This window comes from Dryobates pubescens, chromosome 20 (genome assembly GCF_014839835.1).
Source record: "Dryobates pubescens isolate bDryPub1 chromosome 20, bDryPub1.pri, whole genome shotgun sequence".
Lineage (NCBI taxonomy): Eukaryota > Metazoa > Chordata > Aves > Piciformes > Picidae > Dryobates > Dryobates pubescens.
In genome coordinates, this window is record NC_071631.1 from 16447631 (window position 1) to 16464247 (window position 16617).

Sequence of the window (16617 nt, forward strand, 5' to 3'; positions counted from 1 at the left end):
AGCTCTGCGCAGCGTTTTGGGGGCAGACGGCTTCCTCCCGCTTCATTTTTAAGCCTTGCTCAGCTCCAAGTCTGAACAGATCAGCCCTGGATTTCAAACAATCATTTTGACAGCTACCTGAGGGATATGGACACAAAGAAACTGCCTGAGCCGGCTCTGGGATTTCATGGAAGAGGGAGCACAGCCCACGCACCAGGCACCGCTCCAGCTACCGCCGAGTCCCACCTCCAGTTCCACCACAGCACAGCAGTGCAGACACACCCAGCCACACTGCAGCTAGGACAGGTGCCTGAGGTGACCCCCAAAATCACAGTCATTTCAGAGATCCCAGGAGAAAAGGCTTCCAGAAACAGCAAGCAACAAGAGCGCAGCAGCTCTTCCGCAGCCCCATGCTCTGGTGGGCTCCACCACCCCCCCGGGCAGCAGCTCAGCCCCGTGCCAGAGAGCACACTGCACCCAGTGCTCTTCCTGGGGCCTCAGCACTGACCTGTCCAGAGGGAATCGTGCTTCATCCCCTTTGTGGAAGTCAGTGCTATTCTCCAGCCTGGCCAGGATGTCCATCCTCTTCATCAGCATCTCCAGCATGTCGCTCATCCGCCGCAGCACCCCGCGGGACTCCAGGGCGCCCATCACTGCGGGCACACAAAGAGCGAGTGAGGCACAGCCAAGGGCTGGGCACCAGCTGTGGGACCCACAACATCGCCCTCCCCACGGCTCCAGCACCAAAGCTGCCCATGGGCCTGTGCTTCCCAGCCCTACTGGTGGGCTGGGTGGTTTATGGACCATCTCGGTGCCTGCTCTCCCTCCTCAGCTCTGTCAGCAGCTCCATCCTCCTGCCCAAGCCTGGGTTATGCTCTGCCTGTGTCCAAATCCAGGCAAGGTGCTGCAGGTCCCCACGGGCAGTGCTTTTACCAGGCCTAATCCAGCTTCCTCACCTGCCTCTCTGGACAGAAACTCCCACCTTGACCACCTCCTCCAGTTTGACCTGGGTGCTTATGGGAAAGCAGCTTTATTCTCAAACACTAACTCAGAGTCACAGAACCATTTTGGTTGGAAAAGACATCTGAGAGCACCGAGTCCAACCATCAAGCCAACACCACCATGGCCCCAAGTGCCACATGCTAGCATTAACTTTCATAGAATAGAAACAACAAGGTTGGAAGAGACCTCAAAGGTCATCAAAAGTCCAACCTGTCACCCAACACCTCATGACTACTAAACCATGGCACCAGGTGCCACGTCCAATCCCCTCTTGAACACCTCCAGGCATGGTGACTCCACCACCTCCCTGGGCAACCAAACCACCTTTCATTTTGCACTTCTCTTTTTCGCTCTCCAAGACCCACCTAGCCCAGCATCATCCTGCTTTTGGCATATCTGCAGGGAATGCTTTGGGAAAAGCATGGGAGACAGAGCAAATAGGTGGTTCTCCCCCAACACATCCCCCCTGCAGCAGATTGTCCTGTTGCAGAGAATTTCTTTTCTACTCCAAGGTCCTATGAGGAGCAGCTGAAAGAACTGGGACCGTTCAGTCAGGAGAAGAGAAAGCAGAGGGCAGACCTCATTGCTCTCTCCAACTTCCTGACAAGAGGTTGTAGAGAAGAGGGGTTTGGTCTCTTCTCCCTCATATCAGGTGAAGACTGAGAGAAAATGGCCTGAAATTGCACCAGGGGAGGTTTAGGTTGGATATTAGGAGCAATTTCTTTACTGAAAGTAGACAGATACTGGAACAGGCTGCCCAGGGAGGTGGTGGAGTCACCATCCCTGAAGGTGTTCAAAACCACAGGGACATGGCACCTGGGGACATGGTTTGAGGGGCATGGTGGTGCTGGGTTGATGGTTGGACTTGATGATCTTCGCCATCTTTTCCAACCCCAACCAAAGCCACTCTATGATTCTATGAAATCTACTACAGGGTGAGTGTCCCAGCATGGAAAATAGCTCTGCCTCAAGCACTGCATCCCAGCAACCTCTCCCCAACAGAGAAAGCCCCTACTTCCCAGCCCCACTTAGAACAGAATAGAATAGAATTAACCAGGTTGGAAGGCACTTTTGAGACCAACAAGTCCAACCTATCACCCAACACCACCTAATCAACTAAACCATGGCACCAAGTGCCTCATCCAGTCTCTTCCTAAACACCTCCAGGGATGGTGACTCCACCACCTCCCTGGGCTGCACATTCCCATGGGCAATCTCTCTTTCTGGGAAGAGCTTCTTCCTAACATCCAGCCTAAGTCTCCCCTGGCACAGCTTGAGACTGTGTCCTCTTGTTCTGGTGCTGCTTGCCTGGGAGAAGAGACCAACTCCCACCTGGCTACAACCTCCCTTCAGCAAGGTCTCCCCTGAACCTCCTCTTCTGCAGGCTAAACAACTCCAGCTCCCTCAGCCTCTCCTCACAGGGCTGTGCTCCAGACCCCTCCCCAGCTTCGTTGCCCTTCTCTGGATACATTCCAGTAGCTCAACCTCCTTCCTAAACTGAGGGGCCCAGAACTGGACACAGGACTCAAGGTGTGTCCTAACCAGTGCTGAGTACAGGGCAGAATGACCTCCCTGCTCCTACTGGCCACACTGTTCCTGATGCAGGCCAGGATGCCATTGGTCTTCTTGGCCGCCTGGGCACACTGCTGGCTCATGTTCAGCCTACTATCAACCACTTAATGCTCTGCTTCCTAAGGGTTTGCAGAGCACCGACCTGCTGCTGTGCTGACAGTGCCGGGCAGCACAGCAGCCCAGCTCCTGGCTCCTGGTTTGATCTGCTGCCTAGTGACAAGCAGCCCCCTGCCTGGAGCCAGGGAACAGAAAATAAAGCTCCTGTTTCATCTCAGCTCGGCTCATTTCACATTAGTAATAACTTAATCAGTGCCTAATCCCCTGAACTTCTCCCGTTTAGCTTATCTCCACTGCTCCACTCACATGTGCCTTTCAGAAGGCAGCACAGATTCCATTTGGGGAGCAGCAGGAGCCAGGCATCTGTGCTGGGGAGCTGAGCAGCTGCTGGACACCCTGGGTGGCTCCTGGGACGTGGGGACACCTCATGCATTTCCAAACAGGTGCAAGAGTGAGGCTTGCACAGCCTGAGGGCAGCTGTGCCGGTGCATCCCCTGGGTCTCCCACACAGCATCCTGCACCCAGCCCCAGCAACGGGATGGAGTGGGGCATCCCCTGCCAGGGACAGTCATGGCATAGGCTTCTCACTGCTGGAGCTGAGTCAAGCTGCTGTGTGCATCAAGCAGCACAGAGGCTGGCCTGAGTGGAAGGTCTAGCTGGGCTGTGGTGGGAACCAGCTCACCACAACAGCTCCTGCTGTTGCGGACATCCAGCCTTAGCTCCTTCCCCACTTCCCCAGTAAATCACCCAGTACCTCCAGCCCCAGAGGCTGGAGGACTGGAGCCACAGCTGCCAGGGGTCAGTCTTCCAGCTCTGATAGAGGAGGGGTTCACCAGCACCACAGCCAAACCAGGGCTTCAGCACCCAGAGGGGCCCTGCCAGGCTCTCACCCCAGTGACACAGAGTAGGCATCGCTGCGACTGCCTGGCACACAAACAGAGGGTTACTAGCCAGCCCTTAGACCCTCTGAGAAGCTGACACCAGGCCAGCCAGACCTCACCAAAGGCTGTCCTGCCACGCTTGGCTGAGATTATCAGCAGCACATTATTTCTCCTGACACTATCTAACAGAACAGAGGAAAAATGGAGAGCAGAAGCAATTCCTCAAGCCCAAAAAAATGCAACAACAACAAAATCCATTCATGGAGACTGAAACCAGGCTCCTCTCCAAACACTGCCTGCACTCCTGTGGCAAGAAGTTGGTGACTTCTTAAATCAGTGGGTGCCTGAGCTCCTGTGCAGCTCCAGACCTTACTGGATGGGTTGGGAAAGGCAGGAGCCACCTTTACTCATCCCACCAGGAAGGTCTCCCAGTGCCCCAGGCACAACCTGTCCCATTAACAGGGCAGAAGTGCAAAGGAACTTGCAGTTAAAAGATGCTGGGGGGGGGGAAAAAAACCCTGAAAACTTGGCCCCCGGAGCTGAGTTTGTACAGAGGCCTCCCCAAACACAGCTGAGCAAACTGGGCAAAGGCATGGCTAAAAAAAACCCCAGCAAAGCTCTGAGCTAGGCTTAAATCAGAAAATCCACATCAGTTATTTCCCTGCCTGACTGAGCCCACTCTAGCAACATCCCTCCCCCAGCTGGGCTGTGCTCATGGCACACAGACCCCAGCAGCCTCTGCCCACCTGCCCTAGACAGCTTCCAGGACAGACCACCCCCCAAAAACAGGGACTTCTACTCAAGATCTACTCCTGCTTCAACATTCCAGCACTGCCAGTGGGTCAGAGCTTGGACTCTGAGCTCAGTTTTGTGAGCACGATGGAGACTGAGCACCCTTCTTGTGTATTCCTGCGAGTCTGGAGGTCAGGAAAAGGACCCAATACAAGCCCTCCACCTGGCCAGGAGGGCTTAAACCACAACCACCACATTTCCCTGGATGGAGTGGTACCCACAGCCCCAGGATTTGGATCCCAGCTTGTTTGTCTGGGGAGAGGCCAGGTCATGCTGGTTCACCAGGAAGATTCAAGGGTCGTATCTGGGAAGGCAGTGGAGATGACCGAGAGCCACTGCTGCCTTTGCCACTCCAGGCTGGGCTGTTGCCCCAGTCTGCAGCCAGGAGCCATTCACTTAATTACAAAAAAACCTGCTTAGTGGTGCAGCTCATCTGAAATTTAAATGGCTGTTTGCAAAGCTCCAGCAGGGAAACAGCTCTGGCCCCTGATTAAAACCCAGACACACTCACAGACTTCATCCCTGCAGAGGAGACCTGAATAAAGGCCTCTTCTGGAGGGTTTGAGATGGGTCCTGGGAGCCTCTCCAGCCCTGAAAAGAGAGCCTGGGTGCCCTGGGCAGGGGCACAAGAGAAACTGAGGCACAGAGCCACACAAGGCTGACATTTCCAGCAGGCAGCAGTGAGCTGATGTCAGTGTTGGACAGCCAGAGGTGCTCAGATCCACATCCCCACTGCCTGGGCAGAGCCCCCAAGGATCTCCCCACACTCAAGCAGGGGCAGAGATGGAGATGTCCTGCTGATCAGGCTGCATCCACACACCAGGCAATCCCTCTGAGTCCTCATTGCAGCAGCACAGCCCTGTTCCAAAATCCCTGAGGAGGAATGAGGATATTCCCACTGGAGAATGAAACCATTTCCCCCTGGATCCTGCAGTAGCTCTGCACGATGCTGGCTTCAAGTCCCAGCCCCCTCAAGATTTCCCCCCCTCGTGTCACCATCCAATCTCCCAGCTGGCTCCAAGTGATTCCAGGGTGGTTTTCAACAGCAAAGCTCTGAGCTGTGCTGTCAACAGCCAGCAGAGATATTCTTTCTCCAATAAAGAAATCAAAACTCAGCCCAAGCCCAAGGTAAAAACAGTCATAAACATTTCTTAATAATCCTAGCCTTCACTGGGTTATCTTTTTGGGCAGCCTGCCAGAATGCAGAGCTATCACAGGGCACATCCCACAGATCCTCCCTTGGCTGTGGGAGATGAAGCTGAAGCCCTTCCTCAACACCTCTCTCTTTCTATTCTTGGATCTATTTGTTTGTGGTTGCTGTTATTGTTGTTGCAGAAGCTTAAGGAGGATAACAAGAGCGAGCTGACACTTTTGGCAACGATTATTACATCTCTTGGAAAGTGTGTCTCATTAAAAGCAAAGGAAAGGAGGGAAAAGTGCTGAAGTGACTCTTTTTAAAAATGCAAGAGCCAGGATTAATTTGTTAGCCTGAAGCAGAGCCCCAGACACCCTCTGAGCAGCGGCTCAGCTGCCAGGGGTGCGTGGCAGGCATGAGGAGGATGGACGACAGCCTGGTACCCAGCACCTCCAGCTTCTCCCTTCCACCAGCAAGCAACCTCCCCAAGAAGCTTGCAACCAAGGCTGTAGCAAGACAAGGAGAAACCCAACAGAACAGAGTAGAATTAACCAGGTTGGAAAAGATCTTCAAGATCATCTAGTCCAACTTATCACACAATGCCATCTGATCAACTAAATCGTGGCACCAAGCACCCCATCCAGTCTCTTCCTAAACACCTCCAGTGATGGTGACTCCACCACCTCCCTGGGCAGCACATTCCAATGGGCAATCTCTCTTTCTGGGAAGAACTTCTAAACCTCCCCTGGCACAGCTTGAGACTGTGTCCTCTTGTTCTGTAAAATAGAATCAGAGAACACAGCAGGCAGCCCTGCCCAGCTCCAGCCCAGGCAGGGAAGGGGAAACAAAGAAGGGACCAAGCCCAGGGTAAATGAGAGCATCAGAGGAGAATGAGGGGCAGGTGTTGAACCACAGCTCCCAAGGGAAAGAGCATCATGGAGCTGCTGGAGAGGGTCCAGAGGAAGCCACAGAGATGAGCAGAGGGCTGGAGCACCTCTCCTGTGAGGACAGGATGAGAGAGTTGGGGCTGTTCAGCCTGGAGAAGAGAAGCTCACTGACCTGGTGGCATCACCACACACAAGAGACTTCAAAAATCACCCAAGAAATCAAATATTGCCCTGAGGTATCCAAATGCATAAATCACAATTGTCGGGGTTGGAAAGGGCCTCAAGGCTCAGCCAGTTCAACCTGCAGGGACACCTCACACTACAGCAGGTTGCTCACAGCCACATCCAGCCTGGCTGCAAAAACCCTCCAGGGGTGAGGCTTCCACCTCCCCCCTGGGCAACCTGTGCCAGTCTCTCACCACCCTCCTGGGGAAGAACTTCTTCCTGACATCCTATCTGATTCCACCCAATTCTAGTTTTGCTCCATTCCCCCCGGTCCTATCACCACCTGACACTCTCAAAAGTCCCTCCTCAGCTTTCCTGTAGTCCCCTTCAGATACTGGCAGGCCACAAGAAGGTCTGCTTGGAGCCCTCTCTTCTCCAGCCATTCCTGCAAGGCACTTTTCCTGTTTAAAAACAAGCAAGCTGCTGATTACAAAGGTGGGGGGGAATATATATATGCATATAGATATATATATTCTAATTACCCTTGATCATCAGCAATGATGGGAAAGCAACTACAAGTAAAAACTGCTCAGCAGATTAATTGAAGTTTGCTAAAGTATGACAGGCTTTTGACAGCTTTCCTGAGTGGCAGCCACTCTTTAAAGGCAATCACTGAACCTGACAGAGGTTTGCGTAGCAGCACTAGGAAATAATGATTGCAATCAATCACATCTTCCTGGATTTCACAAGACATGCTGGTAAACACAGCAGAGGGAGGAGAATTATTTATGGGGCTTCAGAAGAGCGTGCAGCTAAGTAATTGGATGAAATCAGGGCCCCCCCCAAAGAAAAGGCAAAAAGCAAGCAAGCATCCCCTCAAGGTGCTGTCTGGTGGAAGAAGGAACAGCTTCTCCGTGAAGTCAGTGGAACAGCCAACAGCCAAGCTGCTCAAACTTGGATGGGTCAAAGCCCTGGGGAGCTCACTAACGATGCACTTGTCTTCAAAATACTTTCTTGGAGTGAATGCCTTCTGTGGGCAGTTGTCCCACCCCCTGCCATCACCTGCCACCCAAATGGCCAGGAGCAGGAGCCAGGTCGGGTGAGTTTAGCTGCATGTGCTGACTGTCCTCGATGGGAGGGTGAAGTTCGGTGCCAGATGCCTTGGGGCAGCCACGCAGGAGCAGAGAAAGCAGAGTTTCATGGAGCATCTCCAGCCTGGCCACTGCACAGAGGACTCCCTGCTGGGCAGCCCTGCACGGGGCTGGGACCAGCAGAGCTGATGTGAAGCGGTGCTGGCAGCACCCAGGTTGGACCACAGGGGAAGGAGCACACGGGAAGGGGCTTCTGTGCTCAGGCTTCGTGGTTTAGGATCCTGAGCCTCCTTCCCACACCAGCCCACCAGTGTTCACACCAGGAACCAGCTTCACCCAGCATTTGGCAAGCACAGAGAGAGCAGGCAGGATGTCAGCCCACCACACTGGCTTGTGTGTGGCTCTGGGACACTGGGACTGAGGTTTTCACAAAGAGCTCAAAGTCTTTGGTGGAGGGAAGGAAAAAAAGTGTTCTGGAGGCACATTCCCTTTAACCACTTGGACTGATTCAAAGCTGCTTGCCCTGCTTAGCTGCTGGACCCAGATGGAAGCTCCATCTTGAGGGGGTCTCACACCGCTCAGTGCCAGCTTGGTGCCAAGGAGGTGGAGAAAGAGAAACAAGGAGGGGAGCTGGCATCTGAGCCACACATCCCTTGTCTTTTCCTCCTCGTGGGTGCAGCACCCCTGTGCCACCCCATGGCTGCACAAGTGGCACCTTGCCTTGGCCACTTCCACGCAGCTCTTCCACCCAAAGCCCATTCCAGTTCCAGGGGCAGCAAAAGCCTCTCCAGCAGGGCAGCCCCGCGAGCCCATCGCTGACCGTCACAGGGCAGACCGAGGCACAGCCTCGATCCACATCTCCACAGAGCAGCCTGAACACCACCAAAACATCCTCCTGACATTTAACAAAAAATAAATATGCAATTCCAGAATACATCTCCCTGCTGCTCATAACATGGCTGATTTGTTGTTGATTCCCCCCCAGCCACCACCCCCTCCTCAGACATAAGTCATATCCCTGCCTGGCTGTCTCGCAACAGCTGAATGCTCTGCTACAAGGAGGGAATTTGCTCAGAGATGGTGAGATATTGCTCATGTCCATTGAAAATACCAGCTGAATTAATTTCAATCTAAAGCATCATTTTCTTTGCTTTGTTTTTCCTCCTTTAAAGGACAAGTCCAGGCTGCTTGAAGCCCTCCAAGGGATAGCATACTCTTGAAGAAGAAACTGGAAGATTCCCACCTTGGTGCAGCCGGATGCAGACCTCGCCACCCAGCTCCTTGGGTGGCTGTCCTGAGGACTCCATCTGGTACCCAGGGCTGTCCTGGGGACCCCATCCTCTCAGAATGGCACCCATTCTGGCATCTCTCCAGCTCTTGGTGAGCAAAGTACCAGCCCTTCACTTCCCTCCCCATCTCACGCTCCTCTATTTACTTCCACTATCGATTTTGATTCAAGCAGATTAAAAGACCAAAGAGCCAACTAGCCAAAGGCTCCAGCTAACCCTGACACATAATCCATTACAGTCACAGCCCAGGGATCCAGTACTAACTGGCAACAAGAAGGCTCAGGCTGGCAGCGATGGCCACCTCCCTTATCCATCCCTCTGGCACCCACCCTTGGGGGACGCTGCTCCAGAGATGGACCAGCTCCCTCTGGGTGGCTGCAGCCCCCAAGGGCACCTGCTCACCATCACAGGCACCAAGCCAGTTGCTGCCTCCAGCAACTGCACCCACATTTGCCATCAGACTGAGGTGGGTTTGTTATGTTAAGTTATGCAGAGAAACTATGGACCTGCTCAGGGAGTGCCCTGAACACAAAAGGAAGGAGCAGCCACACAGGGAGCTGTCATGCCAGCAGCAGCAATTTGCACCTGGAGGAGTCCACAAAGTGGACACTTCAGTACAGCTCCAGCTGCACCACTGATCTGCTGCTGAGCCTCTGGAAACAGCCAAAGCACTTCCCTGCTAATCAGCCAAATTAAGCAGCCTTAACTCACTGGCTAGTAGCAGATCCTGTCCCACCTGCCTGCTATCATCTACCCCCTGGCTTTATCCATGCCCTAGCCCACTGCTGTGCAATCAGCAGCAAGTGTGCAGCCTCAGGGATGTTTTCACTGCCTCTCACCACATCCACGGGCAGGCAGAGCCCATCAAGCTCTACTACACCTGGCACGGGGCCAGCAGCCATGTGCTACCACCAAGGCAGGCAGGAGCTGCCCCAGGGCTCTGCTAATGCAGCCATGTGACAGCAGCAATCACAACCCTGCCGTGGGCTCAAGAGGCTCCCCCAGCTCTCCTCAGGTTGCTCAGGGCCCCCCATCAAGCCTGACCTTGAATGGCATCCACCACCTCCCTGGGCAGCCTGTCTCGGGGTTCCACCACCCTCATAACAAAGAGCTTCTTCCTAACGTTCAATCTCAATCTATCCTGCTCAAGTTTCCAACCGCTGCTCCTTGCCCAAGTTTTCCCTCTGCTGCCAGCCAGCACTATTTTAAATTGCACTTTAAGCTGCTCTGCAGTGCTCCAAGCAGCTCAGGCTGTGCATGAGGCTTTCAAAGCATGAGATTAGCATTGATTTTAAATTGCTTCCCAAAACACAAGAGCTCCAACAAGGGGCTGGCTTAAGGTGCAGTTGAAGGTGGCAAAGCCCAGAGGGCACCAAGGCTCTGGGAACGTGTCTGGATGCCAAGTTGGCTGCTGTTGGCACTGGGACCCTGATTTTTCAGCTGGGACCCTCAGCTTCAGGCAATCAGCAGCACACACCAGTCCCACAGTACATGGACAGAGCAGCTCCACCACCAGCCGGGGACCCTCTGCATCATGAACCCTCCTTTGGGTTCTTGGGCTTTACAAGACTTGCCTTGGCATCTCTCCAATGGCATCAGTATTTATCTCAACTAGTTCTCCTACTGATTCAACTAGTTCTCCTGACTCAAGTAGTTCTCCTCCTAATGGTCCCTGATGCTGACCTCAGGAAAATTGTGTTACCATGATCTGATGTCCAAAGGACTGAGGGAAATCAGCCCAAATGCCTCAGGCAGGGGAAGGGTTCTGCTGGATTTGACAAGCTTAAAGGTCTCTTCCAACCCAAAGGATTTCTATGATTCAATCCAGAAGCAGAAGCATCCAGAGGAAGGCTTCAGGAGGCTCAGCATTGCCATCACTCCCCTGGGCTCTGCAGGGCCAGCACTTGAGCCTGCAGCCTTGCTCACAGCTGCCCCAAACCACTGTGCTTCAGACACAGCAGAGCTCCAATTTCCCATCTCCAAAACGATTACCACTGCTCCTTCAGCCAGAGAGATCGGCCAAACAGTGCTGGGCATCCTGCCACTCTGTGTCTAGGGGTGAATAAATCACTCCCTTCCTCCAAACCCATCAGCACCCTCCAAGATCAGTGGCTAGATCCTTCCCGAGGCAGCAGAGCAGGGCAGGAACCCAAAGCAGAGCCTGCAGGAGTGGGGTCATCGGCAGAGCCAGAGGGCAAACCTCGGCTGATCTCTGCCTGAGCCCTGGTCCCTTGTTTAGGTGAGAGAAACAAATACATCAGTGGGGAAAGAAAACCCCAGCTTTTACAGAGGCTGCTATGTTCCCACTGTGCCAGTTTTCTTTCCTGAAGTACCTGCTGCCTCCTGGGCTCAGGCTGAATTTTGATTTAGGAGTGGGAAGGGGTAATAAAAGCATAACGAGCCATTAACATCCCTGCCGGCCATGGCGGGGTGTTTGCTCATCACACCTCGCTGGAAATGCCATTTGACTTCCTTAGGAAGCTATAGACAAATCAATTAATTGGTTTAATCATTCCCTGGGAGCCGCTGCTGACGGAGATAACCGAGAGCCGCGGCCGGCAGGACGCCGCTGCGGCCCCCGACGTGGTGGCGGCGGCGGGGAAGTGGCCAGCACACATCCCTGCCCTGAGACCTTCACCTCTGCTTCACACTCAAATTCCCACGTCCACCATTCAGCAAATTTAGATGGGTTTTTCCTCCCCCCCTTTCAAGCCCGCAGGTTCCAATCCTGAGCAGTGATTGTATCGAATGGGCACCACTTCAGCAGGAGACATCCCCTCGGGGTGGATTAAGCCTCACCTGCTACTAGAGCAATCTTTACACTCCTTCTTACCCACGGCCTCCCCCGTGCCCTGCAAAGCACCAACCTGCATCCACCCCTCCCAAGCACATCCCCGCAGAAGTGGGCACTAACCCCCCGCACCCCCCCGTGTCACTTGGAGCCCTGACAGATTGTTCTCCTTGTTTCAGCAGCACTCCTTTCCCTGCCCTCAGCAGCCATTTAATGAGAGCAGGCCAGTTTGACACCGCCACTGTAAGCTCCCTTTCCAGGCGTGTGCTGGAGGTGGGAGCTCAATGCACATTCCCCAACCCCAGGGGGGGTGCAGCGCTCTGGGGCCAAAGTGGGATGGCCCACGGGGACACCAGAAGCAGCAGGAGAGGACACATGCTGCTAATTAGCGCCCACTTTCTCCCCCCAGGCAAAGCAAAGGTCTGCCACAAAACAACGACAACAAAAAGCATATCGAGGACACTTCTGTGACAGCCGTGGGGCTGCGACCCCAGCACCAGCCTCTTGTCACAGCCCCCAGGGTGCTGCACGGGGTGCAGCTGACAGCCACAGTCACTTCCAGCAGCGCCCATCCCCAACACCCGCTCCTCAGCACGGGGCACTGCTTTAACTCCTAACTGAAGAAGCCTCCCCACACACGACAGGAGCAGCTGAAAGAGTCCTGTTTGCTGCCATGTGCTGCATTACCCGCTTTAAAAAGCCCTTTTTGCTCTGCAGTGGCAAGAAGCAGAGCCAGGGGGAGGCAGAGCTCAAGGCTTGCTTTGGCATCTCCATTAACCCCTTTCCTCCCACAAGGAATCAAGGGAACGCTCCCCCACCAGTGGGAGCTGCCAGAGCACAGCCTCTCAGAGGCAGCTGGAGGGGCAGCCAGCTCCACCACCTCAGCGTTTTTCTAGAGGAGGGGAAAATTAAAGGCCCATCTCCCCCAGAACAGCTCCTCACCAAGGAGGTGCTCCCAATACCAGCCAGCTGGGCTTGGCATCAGCCAGGCAACTTCTGAGAGCATCAGCTGGCTGCCCCAGACCCCGAGGCTGCTGGGAGAAGCTTTGGACGGGATGGATTCAGCAAGGCTGGCAAGGAGCTACAGGCACTGAAGAGCTGCACAACACACTCCTCCCCATGGGTCTTCCCTGGCTGGAATGTTTCCAACGGTTCACAGGCTCCAGAAGACTCTAAACCAGCTCTGGATGTAGCAGAAAAACAACCTAAGCTTTGGGGACAGGCAGGATCTGTGTGCCCCAGATGGTGCCAGGGAGGCGACACGCACCCAACTCCCCCACACCCTCTCCATGGGAACCCAAGGAAACACTCCAGCTAACAGCCCCAAGGCACTGCAGGAAGTGGGGACCAGAGAGGGGAGCCTCCCACTGCCTTTGAGAAGGGTTTGGATGAGGAATTCTGCATTCAGCTCCTAAAACAGCCTCAGCCCCCTGCCTGGGTGAGCATCCTGGCTGCTGCCTGCAGATCCTGACAAGCTGCTGCAAGCAGGTACCCAGAGCTGCTCAGCAGACATCCACACAGGACACAAGCAGCCCAGGAGGGGGTTAGCACTCAGTTCAGGAAGAAATTGGAAATCATTAGTGCTGAGCTGGCACAGCAGAGCCTGCCCAGCTCCCTCCTTTGCCCTAGCCATGCTGTCACCATCATTTGGTTCCAGGACTCTGGCAGCTGGCTCTGCACCATGCATTAAAGGCAGCAAGCAAGCAAGCATGGGACTCAGGTGGCTTTTGAAAGCAAAGGGAATGTGAGCACACTTCCAAGAACAAGTGATAGGACAAGAGGAAAGAGCCTGAAGTTGCACCAGGGGAGGCTTAGAATCATAGAATTGTTAGGGTTGGAAGGGACCTCAAGGCTCATCCATTCCAAACCCCCTGCCATGGGCCAGAGACACCTCACACTACATCAGGTTGCTCAGAGCCATGTCCAGCCTGGCCTTAAAACCCTCCAGGGATGAGGCTTCCACCACCTCCCTGGGCAACCTGTGCCAGTGTCTCACCACACTCATGGTGAATCCTTAGGGTGGATGTGAGGCACAATTTCTTCCCCAAATGGGTTGTCAAGGCCTGGAACAGGCTGCCCAGGGCAGTGGTGGAGCCCCAAGCCCTGGAGGCATTGCTAAGTCCTGCAGATGTGCTGCTAAGGGCCATGGTTCGGTGGCGACCTGGCCACGCTGTGTTTATGGTTGGAGTTCAGGAGCTTCAAGACCTCTTCCAACCCAAACAACTCTACCATTCCTGGACTCTCCTGTCTGTTCATCATGTCACAGGGAGGTGGCAGCCCAAGCCCTCATCCCTGGGTGTTCTCTGCAGTGATGTCAGACAGGAAAAGAGCTTGGCAAAGCCACCCAGCAACTTTGGGGTATTTTGCCCAGCTCAAGTTCCTGTCAGAACTCCGTGCACTGCTGAGAAGAAATAACTGAGGCACAGATTGGGATCTGTCACAAGTGGCACCAGCCCAAGTCTGCAAATGGGTCCAGAAATTCCCTTTTCCAAGAGAGAGGCAACTGGGATGTGAGGATGAGCACATCTGTGCTTTGCTTTGAAGCTCCTTCGAGCTGAGCAGCATCCCACTGCAGCCAGGACCTCACAAGCAGAGCTGAGCCAAGCATCACCCCCTCTGCTGTCCACCCTCGCAGTGAGCTGCACACGGAGGAGGGTCAGGAGCCTGCACACAAACCTCCTTCTCCTCCTCCTGGTCTCCCAGCAGCAGTGGGCTGCGAGGGAGGACGACAGAGTTATTCAAGCTCACTCTGCTCGCAGGCAAATCCAAGCTTGACCTTTCTGCCTCTTGTGTGAGAGCAAACAGTGATGGTACCTGGCCATGCTCATCTGGCTGGGGTGCTGCTGAGGCAGAAGGAAAACCAGCAGAGACAGGAAAACCAGCAAAGGACTCCTCCAAGGAGGTCAGAGAGGCTCTTACATTTCTGTTTGGCCCCTGCACTGCTCCTCAGGGAGCAATTCCAGGGCCTGAAATGACTCAGGACTCCCCTGCTTCATGCTGCCCTGACTCTGGAAGGGTGAAGATGCCCTACAAAACCCTGAGCATTGCAGCACAATTGCCACCACCCCACACACCTCTGCTCTGCAGAGAAACAGCAGTCATGGACACCAAAGCATTCAGCTGTGCTGCAAAGCCCCACACAAGCCCCCTCCTGCTCCTGTGTGCATGCAGGGAAGAGATTGCTTCAAGCAGGTGAGACTGGAGCAAGCAACAGCATGGGAGAGAGCACTCCAGCAGCTGGAACACAGGAGGGTGCTGGCCCTGAGGAGAGCAGGGCAAGATTCCTGCCAGGGGATGCTAAGCATAATCCAGTACCTGAAAGAGGCCAACTGGGGGGGGGGAAGGTTTGGTAGGGGTTTGGGGTGACAAGACAAGGGGCAATGGTTTGAACTAGAGCAGGGAAGAATTAGATTAGACATTAGGAAGAAGCTCTTTACTATGGGGGTGGGGAGACACCAGAACAGGTTGCCCAGAGAAGTTGTGGATGCCTCATCCCTGGAAGTGTTTAAGACCAGGCTGGAAGGTGTCTGTGCCCATGGCAGGGGGGTTGGAACAAGATGGTCTTTAAGGTCCCTTCCAACTCAGGCCATTCTGTGGTTCTCTGATTATTTCCAGTGCAGCATGCCTTGGCTGTTGTCTGCTGGACCCCCTGCACGGCAAGCCAGAGGCATTCTGATGCCCCGGGGAAGCAGCACTGCTCACTGTCATCCACAGCCCACACCCAGGAGAAGATGTCCCAAGGCAGGCAGGAAGGCTTCCCCAGCAGGCTTCCTCCATAACTTCCCCTCATTTCTTTGCTCTTCTCTCTCTGCAAAACTAAAGTGAACGACCACATCTCAGAGGCTTTTGGAGCAGAAGCTGTACTCTGGCAATCTCTCCTTCTACTATGCCACAGGCAAAGGAAAGTCCCCACAGGCACTGGTGTCCTGCCCACCTCCTGACAGGTTTCATGCTCCCAGTGACACAGGGCTGGGAAGTCCCCTGCCCCAGTCTGCAAGCTCTGTGACACCCAATCCCAGTCCATATCCTGCAGCCCTGAGGAGAGCAGACACCAAAAAACATCCCAGCGACCTAGGACAGCGTGCAACAACCTCACAGAGGATGAGCTTCACCCCTGCTTACCAGCATCTGCCAGCCTGAGCTCTGAAAGCAGCTCTCCCCCACCCTTGTCCTTCCTTCATCCCATCCCCACCGTTTCCAAAGCGCTTGAGGAACCACCACAGGAGCCTGACTGTGGTCACCAACAGGAAGCCAGCTGCAGATGCTTCTGAGAGGTCGTTTTGGGGTGGGGAAAGGCAGGTGTTTAGCTCTCAAGCTGAGCACCAATCCAGGCAGGAAACACTTGAAAAGGGGTTGACAAGACAGTTATGGAAACAGCAAGCACACAGCTCCAGTGCTCGGCAGCCACCACCTCCCAAAGGCATCAAGATTCAAGGGCCACAGCAGGAGAACTGCTGTTGCAGCACACAGCCCCCAAGCACCAAGACATCTGTAGGAACCACTCCCAAAGCACTTGCATCAAAGTCCCCCCAAGGTCAGCTCAAATTCATTCAGAGTGTTCTCACAGGAATCAGCAGCCGGCAGCGAGGGCAGGGCAGGGCGCTCAGCTCCAGCCACTCTGGGCCACCACGACCTGCCCTACACACTCCTTGGTCCTGCAACAAACCCATAGCACCACAGAATGCTTGGGGTTGGAAGTGAACTTTCAAGGTCATCCAGTCCAACCCTGCTGCAGCCAGCAGGGACATCTGCAGCTAGGGCAGCTTGCTCAGAGCCCCAGACAACCTGACCTGCAGTGGTTGCAGGGATGGAGCATCTCCCACCTCTCTGAGTGACCTGGGAGAGGGGCTCACCACCCTCAGTGTAAAAATTGTCTTCCTTCTGTCCAGTCTGAATCTCCCTCTTTTAGTTTCAAACCAAGCTCCTTGTCCTGTCACAACAGATCCTGATAAAAAGTCTGCTCCCAGCTTTCTGAT

The 16617-nt window shown here is 54.4% G+C and overlaps 1 protein-coding gene across 1 annotated transcript in view; it reads right to left on the reverse strand.

Annotated features, from left to right (window-relative positions):
- Positions 1-16617, reverse strand: part of MGAT5B (alpha-1,6-mannosylglycoprotein 6-beta-N-acetylglucosaminyltransferase B) — a 78600-nt gene that overhangs the window by 50520 nt on the left and 11463 nt on the right. The window contains exon 3 of the mRNA XM_054170574.1: positions 488-632. Coding sequence (XP_054026549.1) covers positions 488-632 — 145 coding nt within the window. The remainder of the gene's footprint in view (positions 1-487; positions 633-16617) is intronic.